The 22,686-nt window shown below is 48.2% G+C and overlaps 1 protein-coding gene across 1 annotated transcript in view; it reads right to left on the reverse strand.

Annotated features, from left to right (window-relative positions):
- LIMD1 (LIM domain containing 1) overlaps window positions 1-22,686 on the reverse strand; it is a 66,186-nt gene that overhangs the window by 30,088 nt on the left and 13,412 nt on the right. The window contains exon 2 of the mRNA XM_023620578.2: window positions 2,918-3,019. Coding sequence (XP_023476346.2) covers window positions 2,918-3,019 — 102 coding nt within the window. The remainder of the gene's footprint in view (window positions 1-2,917; window positions 3,020-22,686) is intronic.

Here is a 22,686-nt window from a genome sequence, read left to right on the forward strand (position 1 = left end):
ATATGCATATGTGTGTGTGCCTACAGAAGCATCTCTCTCTCCATGGTGTTTTAAGCTAGATTACTTTCATAAATGAAATAGGAAAAGGGAAAACACACTCACACACACACACTTTAACCAACCAGAAAAACAGGGACGTGCAAAACTAATCCAGATTCAAAAACCTTGGATTCCTGTGCCAGCTCCATTGCTAGGTTTCTAATCTTGAGAAATTCTCTTCCCTGATCTGGGCTCCCATTTTCTCTGGCACCCACGAAGGAGGATATGGACTGAATGAGCCCAGCCGCAGCTGTGCCGTCTCCACGGCGCCACGGCTCACAGAGACACACGTAAGAACCTGCAGAGCCAGGATGTGGAGCAGCCGGTGCCCCCTTCTGCTGAAAGCAGTTACAGGCAGCAATAAGTTAACGGAACAAAAGCAATTTACTTCTAGTGTCCAACAGAAGCTGCTCAGACACACGCCTAGGTTTCCAGCTGCTCCCCCAGAGTGGGGAGGAAGCTGTCTATTTACACACAACAGAATGTGTGGGAGCCCTGCAGCAAACAGGAATGCCACTGCACTCATGGGTCCTGTCCTTGTGCCTGCACAGCTCTGTTCTAGGGCCTGGTGTACCGGCACTGGAGTCAGAGAGTGTGGTTCAGTCCACATGAACGCAGCAACAAGAAAGCAGGGCATACAAGTTCAGGAGAAAAGGTTCCTCCTGCTAGGGCAACGGGGAAGGCTTCCAGGACAAGGAGAGTGTGAGCTGGGTCCTAAAGTGTGAGTTGGACAGAATTTAAACGTATGAAGTGAGTGGGGAGAGGAGATTTGCGATTCAAGGGAGCGTGTGTGATCAGAGACACAAAGTGGAAAAGAGAAATTCAGTCTGACTGATAAGTTAATAGGAAGCAATAAGACAGAGACCAGACCACAAGGGCCTTAAATGCCAGACCAAGCAAAAACCCAGACCAGCTCTGTCTTCCTTAAGCGTTTGTGCTTGTCATCATTTGAAGATAAACGGAACCCATTAAGGCATTGAGAGAGTTATACAGCCACAGGGGAAACCAGCAGACTCATCTATAGGGTTTTTTTCCTCCAATAATTTAGTTCAAATGGTAATTGCCTGAAATGAAAAACAACTTCTACTTAAGATTTTCTTTTTTCCTGGAAAGTAAAGCAAATATTGAGAAACAGTTGCAGGAGCCAAAAGTCAAAGATAAGTTTTAAAAGAAAGTATGATCACAACTCTTGTACAGATAAAACACAAAGATTTATTTAACTCAGTAATTAATGAGGGTCCAATAAGATGTTACAACTGGGAGACTGCAAAAAATCATACATATATAGGCCGTCAGAAATGCTGAAATAAACCTGCTTAATAGATGCAAAACCAAGAGTGGTCCATCTCCACCGGACAGCAATCAACTGCATCACCCCCAGATACAGTCTGCATGCAAAGGACAAGAATCACAGGCGTTCCATCAGGATTCTACAACTGACAGAGGGTTACACAGCTCAAAGGTAAGGACAGGCCCAGGGACCCAGAGAATCGATAACCAGACAACGCCTACATTTCCATTGAGGACACTCAGTAGACTTTTTGATCCATTTCAAAATCTTTCACAATTTTTCCCTGCAAAGGTGAGTACTGATCAACACAGAAACTGTAAACTCTCAGGTGGGTGCTTTACAGGTAACTGCAGGGAGGATGGCAGCCGGGCACAGGCCTGGACCATCAAGGCGTGGCAGGTTAGGAGGCAGGTCCGCGCCCACCTGATCCACTTGAGCCTGGGAATCAAGAGGACCTCGGGCTGAGCCGCAAGCCAGCTGAGAGCAAGTCTCTCCCCTTTCCTTCTCTGGAGCGTCTAAAATGAGCCTGGCACCGAGCCAGGCTGCTCAGCCCTGACCACACCTGGGCGTTACCTGAGGCGCTTTAAACAGTACACTTGCCCTACTCTAGAAATTCCACTCCTAGCTTCTGAATCTACTGGTCGGGGTGGAACTGGAGCATTACTGGCTTTTGAGATCTCCCCAAGTGTTTCTAATGAGCAGCCTGGCTTGACAACCACCCGACCAAATGATAAGGAAGACCTCTTGGTCCCTGACGCTCTGTGGCTTTGTTGTAATGTTTCCTTTTAACTGACAGCTGCTAGCCTCAGTATAGAACTGGAGAACATCAGAGAGACATTTTCCAAAAATGCTCTTCAAATTTAATCTTTGATAGAGACCATAAAACAAGCACAAGGCACGACTTGGTCAGACTTGGCAAACATCCTGCAATGTGTTAGAATCTTCGTTGCGGTTCCATCAATTCCATAAGCAGTTTGCTGAGTTGAGCACAGACTTGGTCTCCGAATTTGCTGCTTTAGTCATAATGCGTGTACTGGAGTAGAAAGATGCCCACAGGTGTGTGTGCTAAGAGGCACTGACACTTGTGTAGTGTGTGCACGCACACAGGCATTCATGCAAAGACACTTCACACTCATAGAGCAGCCTCCAAATCAAAGATTGGGGTCAAAGAGTTATAAAGGGGCCCCACCTCACTCTGGGGGTAACTGATTAATCACCTCTTAAAAGGCTGGCTGGTCCCACAGTGGGGAGATAATTGACAACAGCACAGATGATGGTGAGTCCCAGCACTTCCCCTCCAGCTCTTCTGACACCTCCGATAGTACTACAAACCTGATGGGACCACTTTGAACACACTCAACTTATCACCGAAGTCTGCCCCAGGCAATCCCTGGTGCTCTGTGTAAGTCCCCTTACCCTGATAAGCCTTGTGTCAGGCGCTCTAAAGGACACTGGCCTGCTTTCCTGTGGAACCATGGAGGGCCGAGGGCCAAGCGTCTCCAGGAAAGATGCTCTTCCCTAGCCTCCCCGTCTCGGTCCCCATGATCCTTACCCCACACCCCAACACACACACACACACACACTTACTGCAGGCCGCACAGGTGAAGCACGCGTCGTGGTAGAGGTTCCCCATGGCCTGGCAGGCCTGACCGGCCCCAAACACCCCTTTGCTGCATTTCACACAGGCTCCTGCAAGGGAAGAACAAACCAGTGAGTCAGGAGGGAACAGTGGAAACTGAGTCATAAAAAAGCCAACGAACAAAGCGAGATACCCATCCCTCCCCACAACCAGCCATCACCAAATCCCATGGATTACTCCTTGGAAATGCCTTTCTCTCCCACGCTCTCCCGCTAGCAGCCTTTCAACTGCAGGAAACCAGCCCCATGCTCGACTTCGGGCCCCCACTCTCCCGCCCCACACTGCCCTCCACACTGGCATTAGTGTCCAGATACCTCCACTGTGTCAACCTACTCCCCTGCCCAAAACTTTCAAAGGCTCCCAATGTTTAAAAGACAATGTCCAAAAATCTGCATCATGATTACAATATGCGAAGTGTGCAGGTCAGGCAATTTCAACTAAATTATTTCCTTTAATTCTCAGTGGGAACCACCAACTAGGATTTACTATCCTCACTTTTTACAAAAAGTATCAGGCTCCAGGTCTATCAGACTGCGAAGTCAGTGCTCTTCCTTGCCCCCGTGCCCTAACCCCTCACCTCCAAACAGCCCCTCAATCTCAGCTCTTAGCCTGTGCTCCTGGGCTCCCCTCCCTGCCACCCTACGCCCACCCTCCCATCCCTTCACGTCCTCCAGGCCTTCCTCTGGCCCGTCTCCACCACGACTCCCTCCCCTCTCCGACCCTCTGGCTCTGGAGGCAACATGATGAACCAGAAGTTAAAGAGCCAGGTTCTAAGCTTGAGCCTCCCAACCACTCACTTCTCACGTGGTTTGCGTTAACCCGGTAAGTTCTCTGCGCATCAGCTTCTTAACCAGGAAGAAGAGGTTAGATCCCCCTGCCCTGCATGTTCCCAGGAGCAGCAGTAAAAAAGGCTGCTTGTAAACCAAAAAGTTCTGAAGAGTTCATCCGCCTCAGCTACAGAGTGCCCATCGGAAGACCTGGTCTTGAACTATAACTCCACAATTTGCTAGCTATGTGACTGGGGCAGGTTATTTGAACTCTCTGAAGCCTGGTTGTTATTTACAAAATGATAATGGCAGCCCCCTTAAGGGTTACTGTGAGAGAGCACGTGAAGCGTGCTTAGACAGGGCCCTTCATCTCAATAAACAGGGATGTAAATAAGGATGATAATAATGTAACTGCACTCAGCAAGAAGTGGCTTCAACATAAAATGAGCTCTCTAAGAAGTCCCAGGCCTCCCAGGATATCACCCTGCGCAGAAGCCAGACGTCTCTCTGTCTAGACCCACCCAGAATCTCCACTGCAATAACCCAGGCTCTGGGCTGGTCCACATAAAGGAGGCCTTAGAGTCTCCCTTTCAAAGAACTCTCCCGGGATAGTCAAATGAGAACATGGCAATTAAGTACATAAGGCATAAGATTAAAAAAAGATTCAGGAAGGAAACACACCAAAATGTAAAGAGCGGTTTCTTTAGGTTGTAAAATTATGGCTGGTTTTACTTCTTTGCACTTTCTGGATTAAATAAAAAATCTTACAAGAGCAGGCATTACTTTATGTCTGAAAAAAGTCTGGTCTCAAAAAAGTATTTGAATATGTTTAAATACCTTGTATAAGGTTGAAATTTTTGAAAACAATTTTATTTATATATATAATTGATTTTTCAAAAATTTAAATATATATAAAGAGCTGCCCCAGCATCTAGCAGGGTAACCAGCTCGAGTCGTTGGTCAGCAGGGGCACAGCATCCTTTCCTAACTCTGGTTCCCATCTGCCAGGCTGTTCCAGATTACAAATCCCCAGCCTTCTGCTCATAGGGCGGAAAGCCCTGTGTTTCAGACTTCCTATCATTTCAAGTGGATAAACTGCATCACCTTCAAAGGAAGCCCAAGCTGACACACCCTTCATGAAATGCACCCACACCAGCTACACCAGCCACAGTGGGTTCCCAGAGGACATGCTAGGTCAAAGGCCCTCAAGCTGCTTCACCCACACTCCCTTAGGAAGCAGGTGAGGCCACCTGTAGGAACAGTATGGTGTCAGCCAAGAAAACTGGCTGTTGGGGGAATTTGTTTATGAAAGCTCTAGAGAACACAAGCAGTGGTTACTTGTAGTTCTTCTGTTTCAACATTTTATTATGAAAATTTTCAAACATGCAGAAAAGTTGAAAGATCACACATGGAACACCCATATGCCCAGCACTCCAATTCTACAACTGTTAACATTTAGCTGTCCATCCCTCAATCAACCAACAATCCATCTTATTTTTGATGCATTTCAAAGTAAGGTGCAGATGGCAGTCCATTTCACCCCTAAGAGTTCATTATTTGCTTAGTCTTTTTAAGATAAAATTCATAAACAGTGAAATGCACAAATTATAAGTCTACCATCCAGTGAGTCTGACAAATGGCCGATGTAACACAAACCCAGATCAAGACACAGAATATTTCCAACAGCTCAGTAAGTTTCCCAATGCCCTTCTGGTCCATCTTCTCTTTAATGGCCATGAACTTCCTCGTATGCGCCTGCGTGCATGCATGTGTGTGCACGCATGTATGTATCTATGCATGCGTGTGTGTGTAGGAGAGACTCCTGAACAGCTGGTATTTCTGCACCTAGCAAGCAGCAAAGTTAACAGGGTGCCCCCCTCACTATGAAATTGAAATGCCAAGGAATTCAGAGGCGTCAGCATTTCCTTTTGTCTGATTATTTCGCATACAACTTAGGCTGCTCTTAAGTGAGGAAATACATCAGTTCAGGGCCAACGGCGCTCCCTTGTTGGCAGGCCCAGAGCTGTGCCCAGCTAGCAGGGAAGCGTGAAAACGGCAGGTTCTACCATGACCACTTCTCTTTAAGGCTCACTTCAGCCGGCTCATCACTCTAGAAACCAGTGGTGCTGACGGCTGCTACTGGGAGCCAGAGGACTGGCCACTGGAGCAGGCCAGGCTGGGGGGCCTCTGGGGTGTCCAGCATTTGGGAGCATGTGGATGTGGAAGTGATGGCGTTGGCACATTCACCACTGGACACGGCACCTACTGTGCTGTGGCAGGTTACTGGATACCTGGCACTGTCTGCCTCTCCTTGTGAGCTGGGAGTGCCCGCAGAGGGCCCCATCTTCACTATGGCCTCGGCAAGTGTTCAACGGAGAACTGTTGGGTTGAATCACTTCCTATGTAGCTCCACGCACAGCCCTCTCCTCTTCCCCTCTTCCCTGACACTCACCCCACTGTACCGGGGGGACACATGTCCGTCCTCCCTATAGCCTTTTACAGAGGTTCAGAGTCTTATTTATCTCTGAACACCCCCAGCCACTGACAAAGCGCACTTAGTCTGCCCTCAACAAACATATACAGAAACAGAGAAACGGACTACACGGACATCTGCTGAGCAGAATTCAAATGGCATAATTCAAATGTGATGATGAGGAACACCATCTAGAAAATGTCAAATATCAAGCAAGGGTAAGGTATTAATGATGCTATTTGGTGATTCCAAGGCCCACTTCCAGACTCCCCATCCCAAGTCCCCTGGTTGACCCAACTCTAAATCTTTACAACAGCCACAAAGACCGAGTTCTCATGCCACAACCAAAGCAGACCCGGACAGAACATCAAAGCAACACAAACACCACTCTGCTCACGAACTCGGAACAAACCCACCCCAAAGGCAGCATCACTTCTTCCCTGTTAATCGTTGTGGCCTCTTCACTTAACTCACCGCAGAAACGTTAGCTGCAGAGAGCAGAGGGGTGGTGAGACCCAACAGCGTGGCAGCCCTTCCACCGTCCACGGGGTGAACGCAGAGCCAGGGCCAGCCTTCGGGACGGCTCGCCCAAGAGGAAAAGCGGGATCAATCTCATCGTCAGCGGGACTCATCTTGTTTGGGGAATAAATTAGACAACCTCTCCCACTCCTGCTCGTACAGCAAACGGCAGGACGGAAAGCGTCTTCCAGTGGACGCTGACACTGCGCTGGCCTCCCTGGGCTTCCTGCGACTTTCTCTCTCAAGGTCAGGCCTTCCCCTGCTCCCTGCGCCCAGCAGAGTGACACTCTCCTGGTGTCCTCTTATCTGAGGCTGTGACCTACTGCCTTCACCTCCCACTCACTCTCTTATTCCTGCAGCTCCAGTTCTTCAGCTGCTGACATCCTCTCACCACTCCGACCATTAGCACAGATACAAAGCAAGCAAGGAAGCCACTTGAGTTCTGAACTGGTAGGTACAAAGTGAGGAAGATCCCCCAAGTAGGCAGGAAAATATTTCATCCTTGTGGCTTGTCGTAAATGGACAGAAAGGTACTCCATGGGCAGGAAACAGATCTAGTCTTCCTTCAGCAAGAAAAAAACAAAGTAAGTTTCACATTCTAGGAAATAAGGCACCTACCAGACCCTGGGCTGGGAGTTTTCAGCCAGTGAAGGAGCCGCTGCCATCCCCTTTCTCAACCCAAGTTCTAGAAAAATGCTGTAACTTGCTCAAGGTCACGTTGCTGGTAGGTTTGAAAGATAGAATCTGAGCTCAGGTTCTAACTCAAAGGTCCCGTTATCCCTGTCTGGTTGGCAGCTGTGGCTATTCCTGCCACACACCGAAAGACGAGGGGCTCCTTCCTCACTCCTCAATATACTACCTATTCAGGGAGTCAGACCCAAGACCAGCCCTGCCCCAGATCTCCTACAGAACGCCCCGGCCCGCCTCTCACTCTGCCCTATCCCACACACACAGGTCGTCTTTCCGCCTGGGACCTCAACCACAAGGCCTTCCCCAACGTGGACCCTCAGTTCCTCCTGCCATTCTGGCAGGGCCACTGCAGCTGAAGCATTCACCCCACAGATGCTTCCCTCTCAGTCAGTCGGAACCAGGCTCTCTCCAGACACTGGCAATAGGATGGTGAGCAAGGTGACTGCACTCTGGCCCTGCCTTCAGGGAACGGTCACCCAAGGAGCCAGGAAACCGGAACTGGCCACCACTGCTAGGTGAGCTGCCCAATCTCACCCGGAGCCCCGCACTGTAAATCCACTGAGTGGCCAGGGCTGGGGGGAGGCTCAGGCCTGTGACGTAACGAGAAATGTATATACTGGCCTCTGCCCCAGTCCCTGCCAATAGCTGGTCTTTGACTCCAGCGCCTGACTGGGGTCCTAAAGCCCTTGGAACTTCCTGGGTGATAGGAGTGTCTTTCGTTCTAATGAGGCACCTCTTGGTCTTTCACTAGAAAGACCAGGCCATGATTACAAGCTTGGAACTTCCAGTCCCACCTCCATCCCCTGGACGAGAGAAGGGCTGGGAAATGAGTTAATAATCGATCATGCCTACGTGATGAAACCTCCATAAAAGTCCCCAATTACGGGGTTCACAGAGCTTCCAGGAGGGTGAACACATCCACGTGCCAGGAGGGTGGCGCACCCCAACTCCATGGGGACAGAAGCTTCTGTGCTCAAGACCCTTCTGGACCTCGGCCTATGTATCTCCTCATCCGGCTGTTCATCCATATCCTTTACTATATCCTATATAATAAGCTGCAAAACATATATGTTTCCCTGAGTTCTGTGAGCCATTAAAGCAAATTACCAAACCCAAGGAGAGGGTCATGGGAACCGTGGTTTACAGCCAGTTGGTCAGACGCACAGGTGACAACCTGGACTTGCGGCTGGCATCTGAAGTGGGAGCAGACAGTGTTACGGGACTGAGCGCTTAACCTGTGCGGTCTGTGCTCCAACTAATGTCAGAATTGAATGGGATCACAGGACACCCAGCCGGTGTCGGAGAATTGGTCAGTGTGGAGAAAATCCACACGTCCAGTGTCAGAAGTGTTGTGCGTGTGAGCAGTGGTCGTACAGGGAAGAAAGAGAAGTGAGTTCTTCTGAGACAGGGCTCAACAAGAAGAAAGGCCACGAGCCACACTCCGCTTTCACGTGGCCCCGCAGCCACAGGATTTTAAAGAAATGCCCAACAGAGCACCATAAGAAATGTCATCACACATTGCTACAATAATCCGAGCTCAGAAACCAGGGGGAAAGCGAGGAAAAGAAGGAACTAAACTTTTAGAAGAGAATGGATATGCACTTTCCCCCGCACTAACTGCCCATTAACCCAGTCTCCAAACTCTAGTGAGAATGACATTTTTAAACAGCTTTGATGAAGTATAAATGACATACAGTAAACTGCATATATTCATACAATTGATAAGTTCTGACCTTTTTATGCACCTGTGAAGTCACTACCACAATCAAGATAGGGAACTCCTCCATCATCCCTAAAGATTGCACACATTCTGACGCCTTTTCTAACTCCTCCCTTCCTTCCTTCTCCCTTCGCCAGTCAACCACTGATCTGCTTTCTGTCATCACAGATTAGTTTGAATTTTCTAGAGGCAGTATAAATGTGCTCTAAAGTATGTACTCTGTTCTGTCTGGTTTCTTTTACTCAGCATCATCATTTTGAGATTCATCCATGCTGTTGCACATATGAAGCATTCATTCCTTTTCATTGCTGAGTAGTATTCCATTGTGTGGTAGGACCATAGTTTGTTTATCCACTCACCTGTTGAGGGATATCTAAACTGTTTCCAGTTTGGGGTTGTTACAAATAAAGCTTCTTGTGTACAAGTGTTTGTATAGACAAATATTTCCTTTTCTCTCGGGTAAAGACCTAGGAGTGGAATGGCTGCGTCTTTTGGGAAGTGTAGCTTTAACTGTTTTCCAAAGAAATTATAAAATCTTACAACCCCACCAGCAGTTTACTAGAATTCTAATTTCTCCACATCCTTGCCAACACTTAGAATGACAGTCTTTTTAATTTTATCCACTCTGATAGGTCCATCGTGGTATCTCACTGTGGCTTTAATTTTCATTTTTCTAGTGATTACTGATGTTGTGCCTGAGCAACTTTTCACACGCTTATTCACCATCCTACATCTTCTTTGGTGAAGTGTCTATTCAGTTCTTTTGCCCATTTTTTTCTTTTTGTTGAGTCATGTGAATTTCTTAGATATTTGGGATACGAGTCCTTTATCAGATACATGCTTTGTAAAAATTTTGCTGAGTCCTATAAACTCCAGCTGCCTTAGTGCCCCTGTACCCTCAACTGCATTTCAACTCAAGGAGTCTCCGGGCTCTGCTTCACTTCTCCCTCCCTGTGCCAAGGCAGGAAGCTGTGGCGATCAGAGCACTCACCTCGGGTGCCTCCTGTCTCTCAGGGATCACCGTCCTTTGTTGGACATCCGACGTCCAGTGTCTTGAAAACCTTTGGTTCATATATTTTGTCTGGTTTTTGTTTTTTGTTTGTTTGTGGTTTTCTGGTTGTTTCAGGCAGGAGGTAAATCTCGTCCCTGATATGCTATCTTTAGAATGGGCATTATTAAGCATCATATGTGCCAAGCACCGTGCTTGGTATTATCATCATTTTACAGATCGTATGGTAAGAGCATGGTTAGTTTTGTAAGAAACTGCCAAAGTGTCTTCCAAAGTGGCTGCACGGGATTCTTTTAAAAATCATAATATTCCCACAGGAAAGGGCAAGGACTAGCAATAGCTTCCTGTTTTAAAAGATGTACGACAGGAGGCCAAGAGCCACCAAGGACTATTCAAGCACTTCACCACCGCTCTTTGTGCCTCGTGGTTTTCTGCCACGTAGGGCTAGACATATACGTCTCCTCTCGTCCGGCAACAAATAGGCTTGCTGAGGGCACGGGCCTGGCTGTATCTATTAGCAGCTCCACGAACAGAAGGAAAGCACAGTGCCTCACACACAGCAGGTACCAAATAAGTACTGAATGTACTGAAAAACCAGGCGGGGGAGGGGAGGGTGGTCCAGGTTCAGGAAAAGGGAAGGGAAGGTGCAGAGACAGGAAAGCCAGAGGCATGTGCACAACTGGAGGATAATGAAGGTGACGACAATGAGCCAGCTGGACGGGAGGGAGGAGCGACTGGAGGCAGGGAAACTCCAGAGGGGACCCCTGAGCCAGAGAGTGAGCGTGGTGTTGGAGAGGAAGGACGGGAGAGAGAGACTCTGCACACCTACGGGCAGCAGGCCGGCCTCCAAAGGGGCTCCAAGTCCCTGACCACTGTGGCTGAGACCTGCTGGGGCCGCTCCCACGCAGAACCTCCTGGAAGTCAGGGACCCTGCCTCACACTCAGACTGTCCCTCCCAGGTTGACCAGCTGTCCCGAGGGAGGCTATAGTTGGGGGGCCAGGGCCTTGGGCAGTTGTCCAGAGCTTTATACACAGTCTTCCACGAGACAGAGAAGAAAAACCGGTACCAATGACAAACAGCCCTAACACTATGATTTACTGGAACGTAACACCCTTTAAGAGGCCAAAGCAACGTAACAGGCTCACTATGAGTGTTTCAATTCACCAAGAGTGAATAAAAAGTTTTCCTACTAAGGGACTCCAACATTTTATTATTACTGTTGTCCTCAGCACCATCACTGTTGTTTCAGCTCCACATGAACGGCACTGGTGGGACATAACTCTTGGTGCACAAAGTGGTTTTCAAACTGCTTAAAGGGGGAGAAACTTTTCTCAAAAAACGTTATCAGTGGAACCTCAAATATATATAACCGACAAAAGGGAAACCTTTTCTTTAGGGTGGGTTTAGGGTGGGACAGAGCCCACTCTGCCTCCTGGAGTGTCCCGGCCCCCAGCAGCAGTTCCAGGAAGATTATTTGAGAACTAATAACACAGCGTAACTGATGGCACGCAGACACCACCCAGCCTGGCCTGGCAGCGTCCTATGTGAAATAAGTTACCCCAAATTGGTGTTAAATTATAATATTCGCCACACATCCAGGGCCATGTTGCCTTCCCCACTCCCTTCCAAAGGCAGGATTTACAAACAAGGAGGCTGGCAAAGCAGGCTTAGCGTGAGGTTTGCCTACAGCAGAATTCCTGCCTCCTTCCTGCAGACGGCCAGGCTGAGGACCCTGGAGTCTCCTTCTACTGGACCCACAGCCAACCTGGGTGACAACGCAGTCAGCATGTTTTGTTGTTAGGAAAAGGTTTGAAAGAAAAAGGTTCCATCGGGCTAGCCAATGGGTGTGGCCCTGCACCCCCAGCTCACACCAGAGCCTCGTCCAAGTGACCGCTCCTCTCTCAGCCTCTCAGAGCTGCCCCCTACCCCCACTGGACATCAGGAAAGCTCTGCCCAGATGCTGCACATGACATGGGATCATGCAGCCAGGAACCACCTACTGCGCTGAAAGGGGGCTGAGGTAACGGTCAGGGAGTCCTTGCAAAGTTTGCAGGAGGGCTGGCAGGGGACAGGTCTACCCAGAGCATACCTGAATGAGTTACTCCGGACACAAGTTGAGCAAGGCTTTTTCTCAGCCCAAAACTGCAGCCTGTGGACCTAGGCAGGGCTGGAAGTCAACAGGTTCTGGAAGAGGGGCCAAGCGTTGGCAGAGATGGACCAACGATCCCAGGAACAGCCTTCCTCCTAGCTACACTATAAGCTCTCCAAAAACCCTGGAGGCAGAGGGTGCTGGGCTCCTGACTCACAGGCAGCCAGCCAGTTCTCAAGTCTGGCTGTACTAATCAAGGTGGATGCCCACCACTACCCCAGAGACTCTGGTCCCAGTCTGGGGCAAGGCCAAAGTGCCTCAGGTGATGCTAAGGTGCAGCCGAGGTTGAGAACCATGACTAGATAATGCAACAAACCACATCCCACCTGGCCTCCTGGGCCTCCCCTGCCTCCGCTCTCACTCCCACTCACCCTGCAGTTTCCGAGTCAAGAGAGGAAACTCACCAAGCCACAAAGGAAGTATTTAAGGCCATTCTGGGCTATGGGGTCATTGCACCAGTCTTCTTTCTTCACTCTGAAAGCTGCTTAAAACCAATGATGGCTTTGCTTCACTGCAGTGGGAAAGGAAGCTTCTATCCCAATTTCCCAATCACGGTAAGCTAGGGCTAGACTACCTGCAGGTGCCCCTCTGCCCCAGGGCACTCCCATTCTCTGGCCCGGATCACTCCCTGCCCTCCACTCTCCAAAGGAAAAGAGTTCAAGGTATCCCCAAGCACGCCCTGCATGCCCGCCCCCAACTGCAGCCACCGGAGCACCTCGCCTGTAGCTCCCGGGCTCCCCCTTCTCTGGCCTTCCCCTCACTGCCAGTCTCTCCGCATAGGGGCTGGTCAGCTTTCTCAACTCTAATCTGAAACAGGAACGGCCAATGAGCACAGGACAAGACTCCACCTCGTCAGGAGTCAAGCGCAAAGGCGGGATGCCACTTGCCACGTACCCACTGGCAACGACAGAAAACAATGATAACAACAGTCACTGAGGGTGCAGAGAAAAGGGCATTCTGGTCCACTGCTGGTGGAAGACTAAATGTGGACAACCCTTCTAGAGGGCAGTGTGGCTAAAGGTATCAAAAGTCTTAAAAAACCCTCACACCCCTTGACCCAAGAATTTAACGGAATTTTTCCTAAGGAAAAAAATCAAAGATGCTGCCAAAAATGGATGTGCACAGAGACAGTAGGTAGACAGGTGGGTGCCCAGGACTCGGGGAGAGGAGGCGGGAGTGGCCGCTTCATGGGGCTGGGCTTTCTTGTCGGGGTGATGAAGATGTTCTAAATTAGACAGCGGTGATGGTTGCACAACTCTGTGAATATCCTAAAAACCACTGAATTGTACACTTTCAAAGGGGAGATTTACGGTATGTGAATTATATCTCAATAAAGCTGTTATAAAAAACAAGAATACTCATCAAAATGTTATTAAAACACTTAAGCATGAAAAATCGTAAAGAATATAAATACCCAAATGCAGAGGTTTAAATAAATACTATACAATTTTTAAAAATCATATTCTAGAGCAGCTCTGTCCAAGAGCACTTTTTCTGCAATAATGAAAATGTTCTACTCTGCATTGTCCAATATGACAGCTCAAGTGGTTGCTGAGCACTCGAAACGTGGATAGTACACCTAAGTATCTGAACTTTCAATTTTAGTTCATTTTAATTTTTATTTAATTTAAAATAGCCCAACGTTTTGAATAACACAGTTCTAGAGTATTATCTTATGACATGAAAAATGTTCATAATACAATGTTAAATGAAAAAAAGGGAGGAGACCACCATGCCATATGTACCACATTGTTCTCTATTCTGTTTTTTAATTTTTTTCTTCTGGTGAAGAAAACTGGCCCTGAGTTAATATCTGTTGCCAATCTTTCTTTTTTTTGCTTGAGGAAGATTGTCCCTGAGCTAACATCTGTACCAATCTTCCTCTATTTTGTATGTGGGATGCCGCCACAGCATGGCTTAATGAGCAGTGTGTAGGTCCGCGCCCAGGATCTGAACCCATGAACCCCGGGCCGCTGAAGCAGAGTGCATGAACTTAACCACTAGATGACCAGGCTAGCCCCCTGTTTTATCTTTTAAGTATATTTATACATGAAGACATGACCACAAGGATGCACAGTAATAATTATCTATGGTTACTGCTGAGAAGTAGGGAGTATGGATGATTTTTTTCTTTAAACTCTTCTGCATTTTTTATATATTCTACCATGAAGATACATTACCTTCGTAATCAGACACAAGTGGTTTTATTTTTTTAAGATTTAAAGAATGTTTTAAGTATAATGCAAATCCACTACATCATACTTCTGCTCAAACATCCTCACTGTCTCTGATCCCTACAGGAAAAGGTCAGCCCCCTCAGAGCATCCTGCAGCCTCACAACCAGCCTCACTGGGCACAGAGCTGCTGCCCCCGACCCCACCTCCGAGCTCATTCACCTTTCAGGTCTTCCCACATGATTTCAGACTTTCGAAAAAGTTACTAAAGTATTACAAAGACTTCCCATATATTCCTCATCCAGATTTCCCAAATGTTAACATCTTGTATGATCACAGTACATTTACTAAAAATCAGGAAATTAACACTGATATAATACAGCGTTATATATATTTTACACTATATATATTAAGTAAAGATATATTACGTCTCACTAATGTCCTTTTGCCTGGACCAGGATCCAACCCCAGAACTAAATCCATGGCATTTAGTTGTCATGTCTCCATGGTCTCCTTTAGTTGGAAACAGCTCCTTAATCTGTCTTTGTTTTCCGTGACCTTGACACTTTTGATAACTATTTTGCCCTCTGCCCCTCAGCATGGGTTTGTCTAATGTTTCTTCATGGTCAGACGGAGACTGTGCATTTTTGGCAGGAAGATCAGTGATGTGCCCTTTCCAGGGCCCCACATCACAGACGTCGACGTGTCTTACTACTGGTGATAGCAACTTTGATCACTTGTAAAGGTGGTGTCTGCCGGGTTTCTCCACTGTAGAGTTACTCTTTCTCTGTGTAATTAATAAGAACTTTATGACGAAATACTTCAAGATTAAGTAAATATCCTGTTCCTCATCATATCATATTTTTGCTCACTACACAGCATCCACTGATGATTCTAGCCTGAAATAATTATTAAAATGATCTCTCCAAAGGGTGACCTATTTTCATCATTCTTGCTTCATTTCACTAATGGAATCTTCTGTGTGAGAGTTTTCCCTTCTCCCCATTTACGCATTTATATCAGTAAGGACTCAGGGGTATTTATTTTATTCTCTGAGTTATAATCCATTTCTATCATTTTTTATTTAGTGGCTCAATAGTGCATAAATATAAACTACTAAAATAAATGTCAGCCTCCAGTAGAGTCTTGAGTCCATTTTGCAGGCTGAGTGGTACATTTACATCACTGCTCCCTTTCCCACCAGATTATTCCACATAAGCCCCTCTTGACATTGGTTCAATTTCCCTCCAGCACCTCAGAATCCCCCAGCCAACATGCTGCTCCCAATTTGCTTTTCTCCTGGATTATCTTCTTTCATTTGGCCTCACAATCTTCTGATTTCTCAAATAAGTCTCAGTTGCATTTCTCAGTCTTTTCAGCTCTCAGCTCAAACGAAGGAGGCCTGATAAAAAACAGCACACTCAGTTAAATTTGAATTTCAGATAAACAGCGAATAATCTTTCAGTATAAGTACGTACCATGCAATGTTTGGGATATACTTATACTAAAAAATTACTTGTTTATCTTAAATTCAGGTGTGTATGGGATATACGTACACTAAAAAATTATTCACTGTTTCTCTGAAATTCAAATTTAACTGAGTGTCCTGTATTTTTACTAAATCTGACAACCCAAGCATAAGCATAAAGAAGAGCTGGCATTTATTGTCCATAAAACTAGCGACCAGTTTAGGCAAGAAGGTGAGTCGCTAAAACGTTTTACAGATTTTGTTATCCTTTTCTAAGGAGCGTTGTTTTTTTAAAAACGTTTTTGCTGAAGTACAACAGACACAAAGGAAAGCCCACAAAGTGTAAGTTTACGACTCAATGATTTTTCACAAAAATAGCACTCCTGTGTACACACTAAGTAGATCAGGAAATACAGCATCTCCAGGCCCAGAATCAGCGTCCGCTCCTGCTGAGGATGACCCAGCACCTCTCCTGCAGTGGAAATGGAAAGAGCGGGATTGGGCACAAACACTGGGTTCAAATCGCACCTGGGGCACAATTACAGTTTCCTCACCTGTCAAATGGGTTGTAATAACATACCCATCATGGGGTAACTTTGAGGATCAAATGCCATCCTGTAAGCGCCTAACACTGCTCCTGGCACATGGGAGGTACCCAAGTTCCTGTTCTTCCCTCCCTTTCCAGGACAGGTGTTTTCCTCCCTCGTTTCCCACCAGGCTTTAGGACTGAGAATTAATGAAAACAGAACAACCACTCTCCTGACGGACACCCGCACTCCCAATACCTCACAAACCTCCTGGGTTCTTTCCATGGGGACCCTCAGGCGCTCCACTGCCAAACAGCCACACTATGTGGTAACTGCTCCTCAGGGACAGCAAGGCCCTCGCCCAGCACACAGTAGGTGCTCAATAAACGTTTGCTGAATGAAGGAACAAACCCGCCCAGTCCGCCCCATGGCTTCTCCCTTCCCACACAGCTCCACACATGTCCCCATTCAGCACTTTCTCACCCGCTCTGCTGCCCTCCCTCTGCCCCCACCCCACCCCGCCCCACCCCAGGAAAATACAGCCCGTGGCAGAGCACAGGGCCCACACAGGAGTCACAGGGGACTCTTGTGGGGCAGAGGGGCTCTGAGATAAGGGACCCAGAAGCAGTGAGAGGCCCTGCCTCAGAAGACTGCCCAATGCCACAGCTCTGGCCAGCAGTGCAGAACCAGAAGGGAACCAGGATGGAAATCCATTTTTTAGGAAACAACCCAAACCCTAACTTTCCTCAGTACCACACAGTTGATTTTAGAGATGCTTTAAATACACATTCCCCAATGAAGAAGAAAGGGTGTGACAGAGAAGGGAAAAAAAGGACAAACGAGAAGTGCCGGGGGGCCTCAGAGCTGAGGGGAAATGTCTGTACTGTCCAGTGTCCAGAGCCCTCCCTCCTTCCCCCACCGCCCGGGTCAGCTGCAGAGACTCCAGGCTGGGGACAGTGTCCAGCGTGAGGGGCGGTCAGAGAGGACCACCACCCACAGTTTTCCCTCAGAGCACATTGGCGCGCTTCCCTCACCCCTACAGCTGACCCAGGGAGCCACCTTGGACAAGCTCCCTCACTTCTCTTTGACTCAGTTTCCCCATCTTCAAAAGCGGACACAATAATGGGCGCTCTGCAAGGCTAGTGGGAGCAGGAGAGGGCACAGGCGAAAGGCCGCGCATCACTCGGCGAACATGCCTGGGAGCAGTGCGGGAGACTGGGGGAGTGCCACCGCCACACAGAGGTCTTAATGTCACCTTCATGCTTGACTGTGAACGACACACAGGGCGGAGTATAATTCCCCTTTCTGACAAAAGACAGAAACGTTACTTTTTAAGACTGTCTCATTTAGAATCTGCGGAGCAGGTGAGCTATCAGTGACGCGTGTGCGCGCACACACACACCCACACCGCCCCCCCCCCCACACACACACACACGACTTTCCTGGGAGTTCAAAGAACGGGGACATCTTGGCGGGGGGTGGGGGGGCTGAACAAGCAACCGACCCAGAAGGAGAAGCCTGGAAACGTGATGGATGCACACCCACGCACGTGGGGGTCAGGCCACCCGGGAGAGAAGGAGCCTGGAGGTGGAGGCGGGCAGGGAGGGCCCCCAAGGTCTTTTCAGCAAGTGGGCTCCAGTTCTGAGGGAGGGATGGGGAAGAGGGGAAGGCAGGCTTCTCTCTGAGCCCCGGAGCGACAGGAGTGGGCTTTGTTTTAACAGGCTGGACCCTGCTACTGATCGGGGCAGGTCTTTAGGAAGACTGTTGCTGGGACAGAAGGAAAGCTTTCGAACGGGCAGCACTGTCCCCCATGTCTCCTCTCCGGCTGCCGCTCCCGAGGCAGGAAGAGGGGTCTGCCAGGAAGGTCTGAGGAGAGATCCCCGCTATGTGCATGGGGAGGCAGCCCCGCTCTCGGCGCTGACTCTATAGTTACTTGTACAGAATTACACTCTGGCCGGCCCTGCACAAAAACCAAACCAGCAACTGGAGGGATAAAAAGTCTCCCAGGAAGTTCCAGAAACCAAACGGAAGTGGCATTTCCAACAAGCAGCTGGCAGGGAAAATGCTTCATTCGCTGGCTTCTGAACTCCAGTTCTGTGACTCCTCTAGAGGCCGGCTATCAGCACAATTCTCACTGAAGTCTCAATTCTCCAACAAAGTTCATTTTAATTCACTCAGATTCTAAAAAACTAAATATCTGTGTGTAAAAAGCAAGTCTGCCTTAACAGTGAGTATCCTTAGGTAGAATGATGGGTGACTGTCAGTATTATTTTTCTCTGTCTATATTTTCTGAGTTTTCTAAAGTTAGCTTTGTTTAAGTTTTAAAAAATGGCAAAACCCACAGAAGTCTTCTGTATTAGAGAAAGCTAGTGGGAGAAATGAAACCCTTAAGAGAGCAGAGTAACCACCAAAAAAGGGATGAAATCGCTTATGAAGATAATATTTCAGCAGAAGAAACTGGAAGGGAATCAGCCAAGTGACACCAGCTCAGAGAGCAGGTGGTTTAGGAAGCAACAGGCTGAGCAGAGCCCAAAGAAATTCCTGAAACAGCTCGAGTGGAGGACCAGAGGAGAGCTCTCACGCCCTGCTGGTGGGAACATTAAATGGCACAGCCCCTTTGGAAAGCTTTTCGGCAGATGCTGGACAAGTTCAATCTCCTCCTACTATATGATCCATCGTTTCCACTCCTCGGTACGTACCCAAGAGGAATGAGAGCATATGTCCACACAAATGATCATAGCAGACTTACTCACAATGGCCCAAAACCGAAAGAATCCAAAGGCTCCTCAATATGGAAATGGAAAAACAAATTGTGCTGCATTCGTACAATGGAATCCTACTAGGCAGTAAGAAAAGGACAATCAACTGACACATGTGACAACACAGATGAATCTCACAGCCGTTATCTGTGGGAAATAAGCCAGGCAAGAGAGTGTTATAGTCGAGTCTCATTATTTGCAGTCGTTAGGTTCCATAAGGTCATGCAAATACTGAATTAGCAAATACTGAACCATTGCTCCCAGGAAATATAGGGTTAGCTTCCCACCAGTCTATGGTCACAACACTGTCATCAACCAATCAATACATAACCTTGTTTTATTTGTGTTTCTGTTTAAAGACACCTTATTTAGTATATGTCGTTGATTCATTAACACTGAACTCATGACCAAGGGCACTATGACTCATGCCTGAACAAAGCTTACCCAACAGGCCTATTTTCTCCATAAGGAACATGACAGCCTTCTCGCCTTCAGGAACACTAGGCAGCACTTCAGCACTGCGCCTGGGGGCCATTTTAAACAGAAAGCACCAACAAAGAGCACAGAGATGCAAAAACACAGCACTAAATAGACTACAGAACAACACTTGTTTACAGTGTGAGAGATGACACAAGCGGGCAGAGTGTCACCCCAGGGGACCTCAGTTTGGGAACGTGTGTGAGGTGACACAAACTTTTCACAGCTCTGCGCATGTCCCTGAATGATCACCAAAGTGCTATGAGTACTGATTTTGAGGTTACAAATAAATTTTAGCAAGTAGGCAAATTCAGAATCCATGAATAATAAGGACCTACTGTATATGAATACCCTATGAATCCATTTATGTTATGTTTTAGGACAGGCAAAATGAATAATGATGAAAAAATCAGAAGAGTGGTTGCCTGGGGTGGGCCTCAACTGAGAAGAGGCATGAGGGAACTTTCTGGGGTGGGAACAATTCTGTACCTTGACAGGAGTGTGGGTTAATTGAGTGCATGCATTTGTCAAAACTCACTGAACTACACATGTCACTGTATCTAAGTGTAACTTTTCAAAACACAGCCACAGGGCCAGCCCCAGCGGCCAAGGGGTTAAGTTTGGCACGCTGGGCTTCAGCAGCCCAGCTTTGGTTCCAAGGTGCAGACCTACACCACTCGTCTGTCAGTGGTCAGGCTGTGGTGGTGGCTCACATACAAAATGAGGAAGATTAGCAACAGATGTCAGCTCAGGGCAAATCTTCCTCAACCAAAAACCAAAAAAGAACCATGGCCACAAACTCCTTGACACTCCTTCCACTGAGAGCTTGGGGTCCACAACTCTACCACTTGAACGGGGCAGGGCTTGTGACGGTCAGAAATGGCCACTGGGCCTGCCCTTGAGTATTCGGTGCAGAGACTGAAAACCCCACAAACAAAGTGGACAGCTGGGCTGAGGCCCTGGGCTCCCTTTTTCCCGCCCCCTGCCCCTCGGTCCTCTGCTCTCTGGCTGTAAACTGGGCAGAGCTGCCTCTCCCCACACCCACACGCCCACTGTCAGACGTGGGTAACGAGGAGAGGTGGCAGCCACAGGTGGGCTATGGGCAGAGGAGGGACTGCTGGCTCCCGTCCACTCACAGCTTCTAAAACTGACCTCCACGGCCGTCCAACAACGGGCCTCTGTTCAAGCGCCAGCACCTGAGAGGAAAGCCTGTGCTCTGTCAGAACAGGCCCCAGACAATCGGGCCTTTGGGAGCTGCCTGGAAAACCACCGATGGGGCCGCCCTCCCCCACAGCTCGAGGCGCAGGGTGTGGGCAGCCTGTCAGCGGGCCCAGAGGACCCAAATCCAAAGGGCCTCCCACCCGCCTCTCCTGACAGGACACCCTGTCTTCCACTGCTCTAACTACGAGAGGATGGATGGTCTCTTTTGATGCTCTACCTGTGCTCCCGACACTGAGAGTGTGTTCTTAAGGTCCTGGAAACCTGGCTCAGGGACAATCACCAGCTGTTCCGTCATGCCCCGTGCAGACACCAGCTTCAGACCCCAGGGCACCTTCTTGGTGGGCTCATTTGGGGGCTGGTAATCAGGAAATCAGTCGCCCTTGGACAAACTGCAATCTTTTTGTTTAGACATTTGTGAGTCTGAACAAATCAACTGAGCCTGGCTTTCAGATGGGACAAGGTAAAAATGCTTTGATGCCTTTGAGAAAACAACACTTGTGCCTGTGCAGTACGCAGGCACCGGGGGCCCCGGCCAGCTCTGACGCTTCACCCGCACAGCCCCGCACAACAGAAAGCCAAAGCCAGTCCTGCACCACTCCACCCCGACAAGGAGCCACTCCTACAAAGCAAAAGCAAGGGAAAATAACTTTAAGAATATCTTTTACTTAGCCCAATATATCCAAAACATTCTCGCTTCAACATATAATCAATATAAAAATATTAATGAGCTATTTTACTTTTTTTTTTTCCATGCCAAGACTTCAAAATCCAGAGTATATTTCACACAGAGCATATCTCACGTCGGACCAGCCACCTGTTGAAGGCTTACCAGCTGCAGGCAGCTAGTGGCTGCCATACTGGACAGTACAGAGAGCGCAGCGCCCCCTTATCTGCGGAAACACATTCCAAGACCCCCAAGGGATGCCTGAAACCGCGGATAGTTCTGAACCCTATGTATACTACGTTTTTTCCTATACACACATACCTATGACAGTTTAGTCATAAATCAGGCACTGTAAGAGATTAACAGTGCTTCAGGGCCATTACTAAGTAAAGTAAGGGTTACTTGAATGCAAGCACTGCAAATACTGGGACAGTTGATCTAGACGAATACTAAGAGACTATTGGGCGGGTAGCGTCTACAGCATGGATATGCTGGACAAAGGGATGGTTCACATCCCACCAAGACATTTCATCACACTACTCAGAATGGCGCACAATTTAAAACTTCTGAATTGTTTATTTCTGGAACTTTCCATTTAGTATTTTCTGACCACAGTTGACCATTGGTAACTGACACCTCAGAAAGCAAAACCTCAGGTAAGGGGGGGACTACTGTATACACTAATTAATTTAGTCCTCACAACAACCATACCCACATTTTCTTGATGGGGAAACTGAGGCATGAGGATGTTGAGCAGTCTGCCCAGGGCAGATCCAGCCATGGCAGACCCAGAGCCCACACGCTTATGTGGCTTTTCATTCCCACAAACAGCTCTCAAATTCTGACTGTAGTAACACAAATGTCTTTTCAGATAAGAACACGCCGACCTGCCAGCACTCACCCTGCCCTCATCCAAACTTCCCCAGGACTTTGGTGAGCTGGTCCCTGGAGCTCTGCAAAGTTTCCACCCAAACCATGGCAGCCCCACCTCTTCTGGCCCCTCCAGTCTTCAGCTACCCAAGGCACCTTCCACCCACGTGGGAGAGCTCATCTGAGTACCTCCTGGTCAGGGTGAGGGACGAGGACAGCTAGCCGTGCC

Source organism: Equus caballus, chromosome 16, assembly GCF_041296265.1.
Source record: "Equus caballus isolate H_3958 breed thoroughbred chromosome 16, TB-T2T, whole genome shotgun sequence".
Classification (NCBI taxonomy): Eukaryota; Metazoa; Chordata; class Mammalia; order Perissodactyla; family Equidae; genus Equus; species Equus caballus.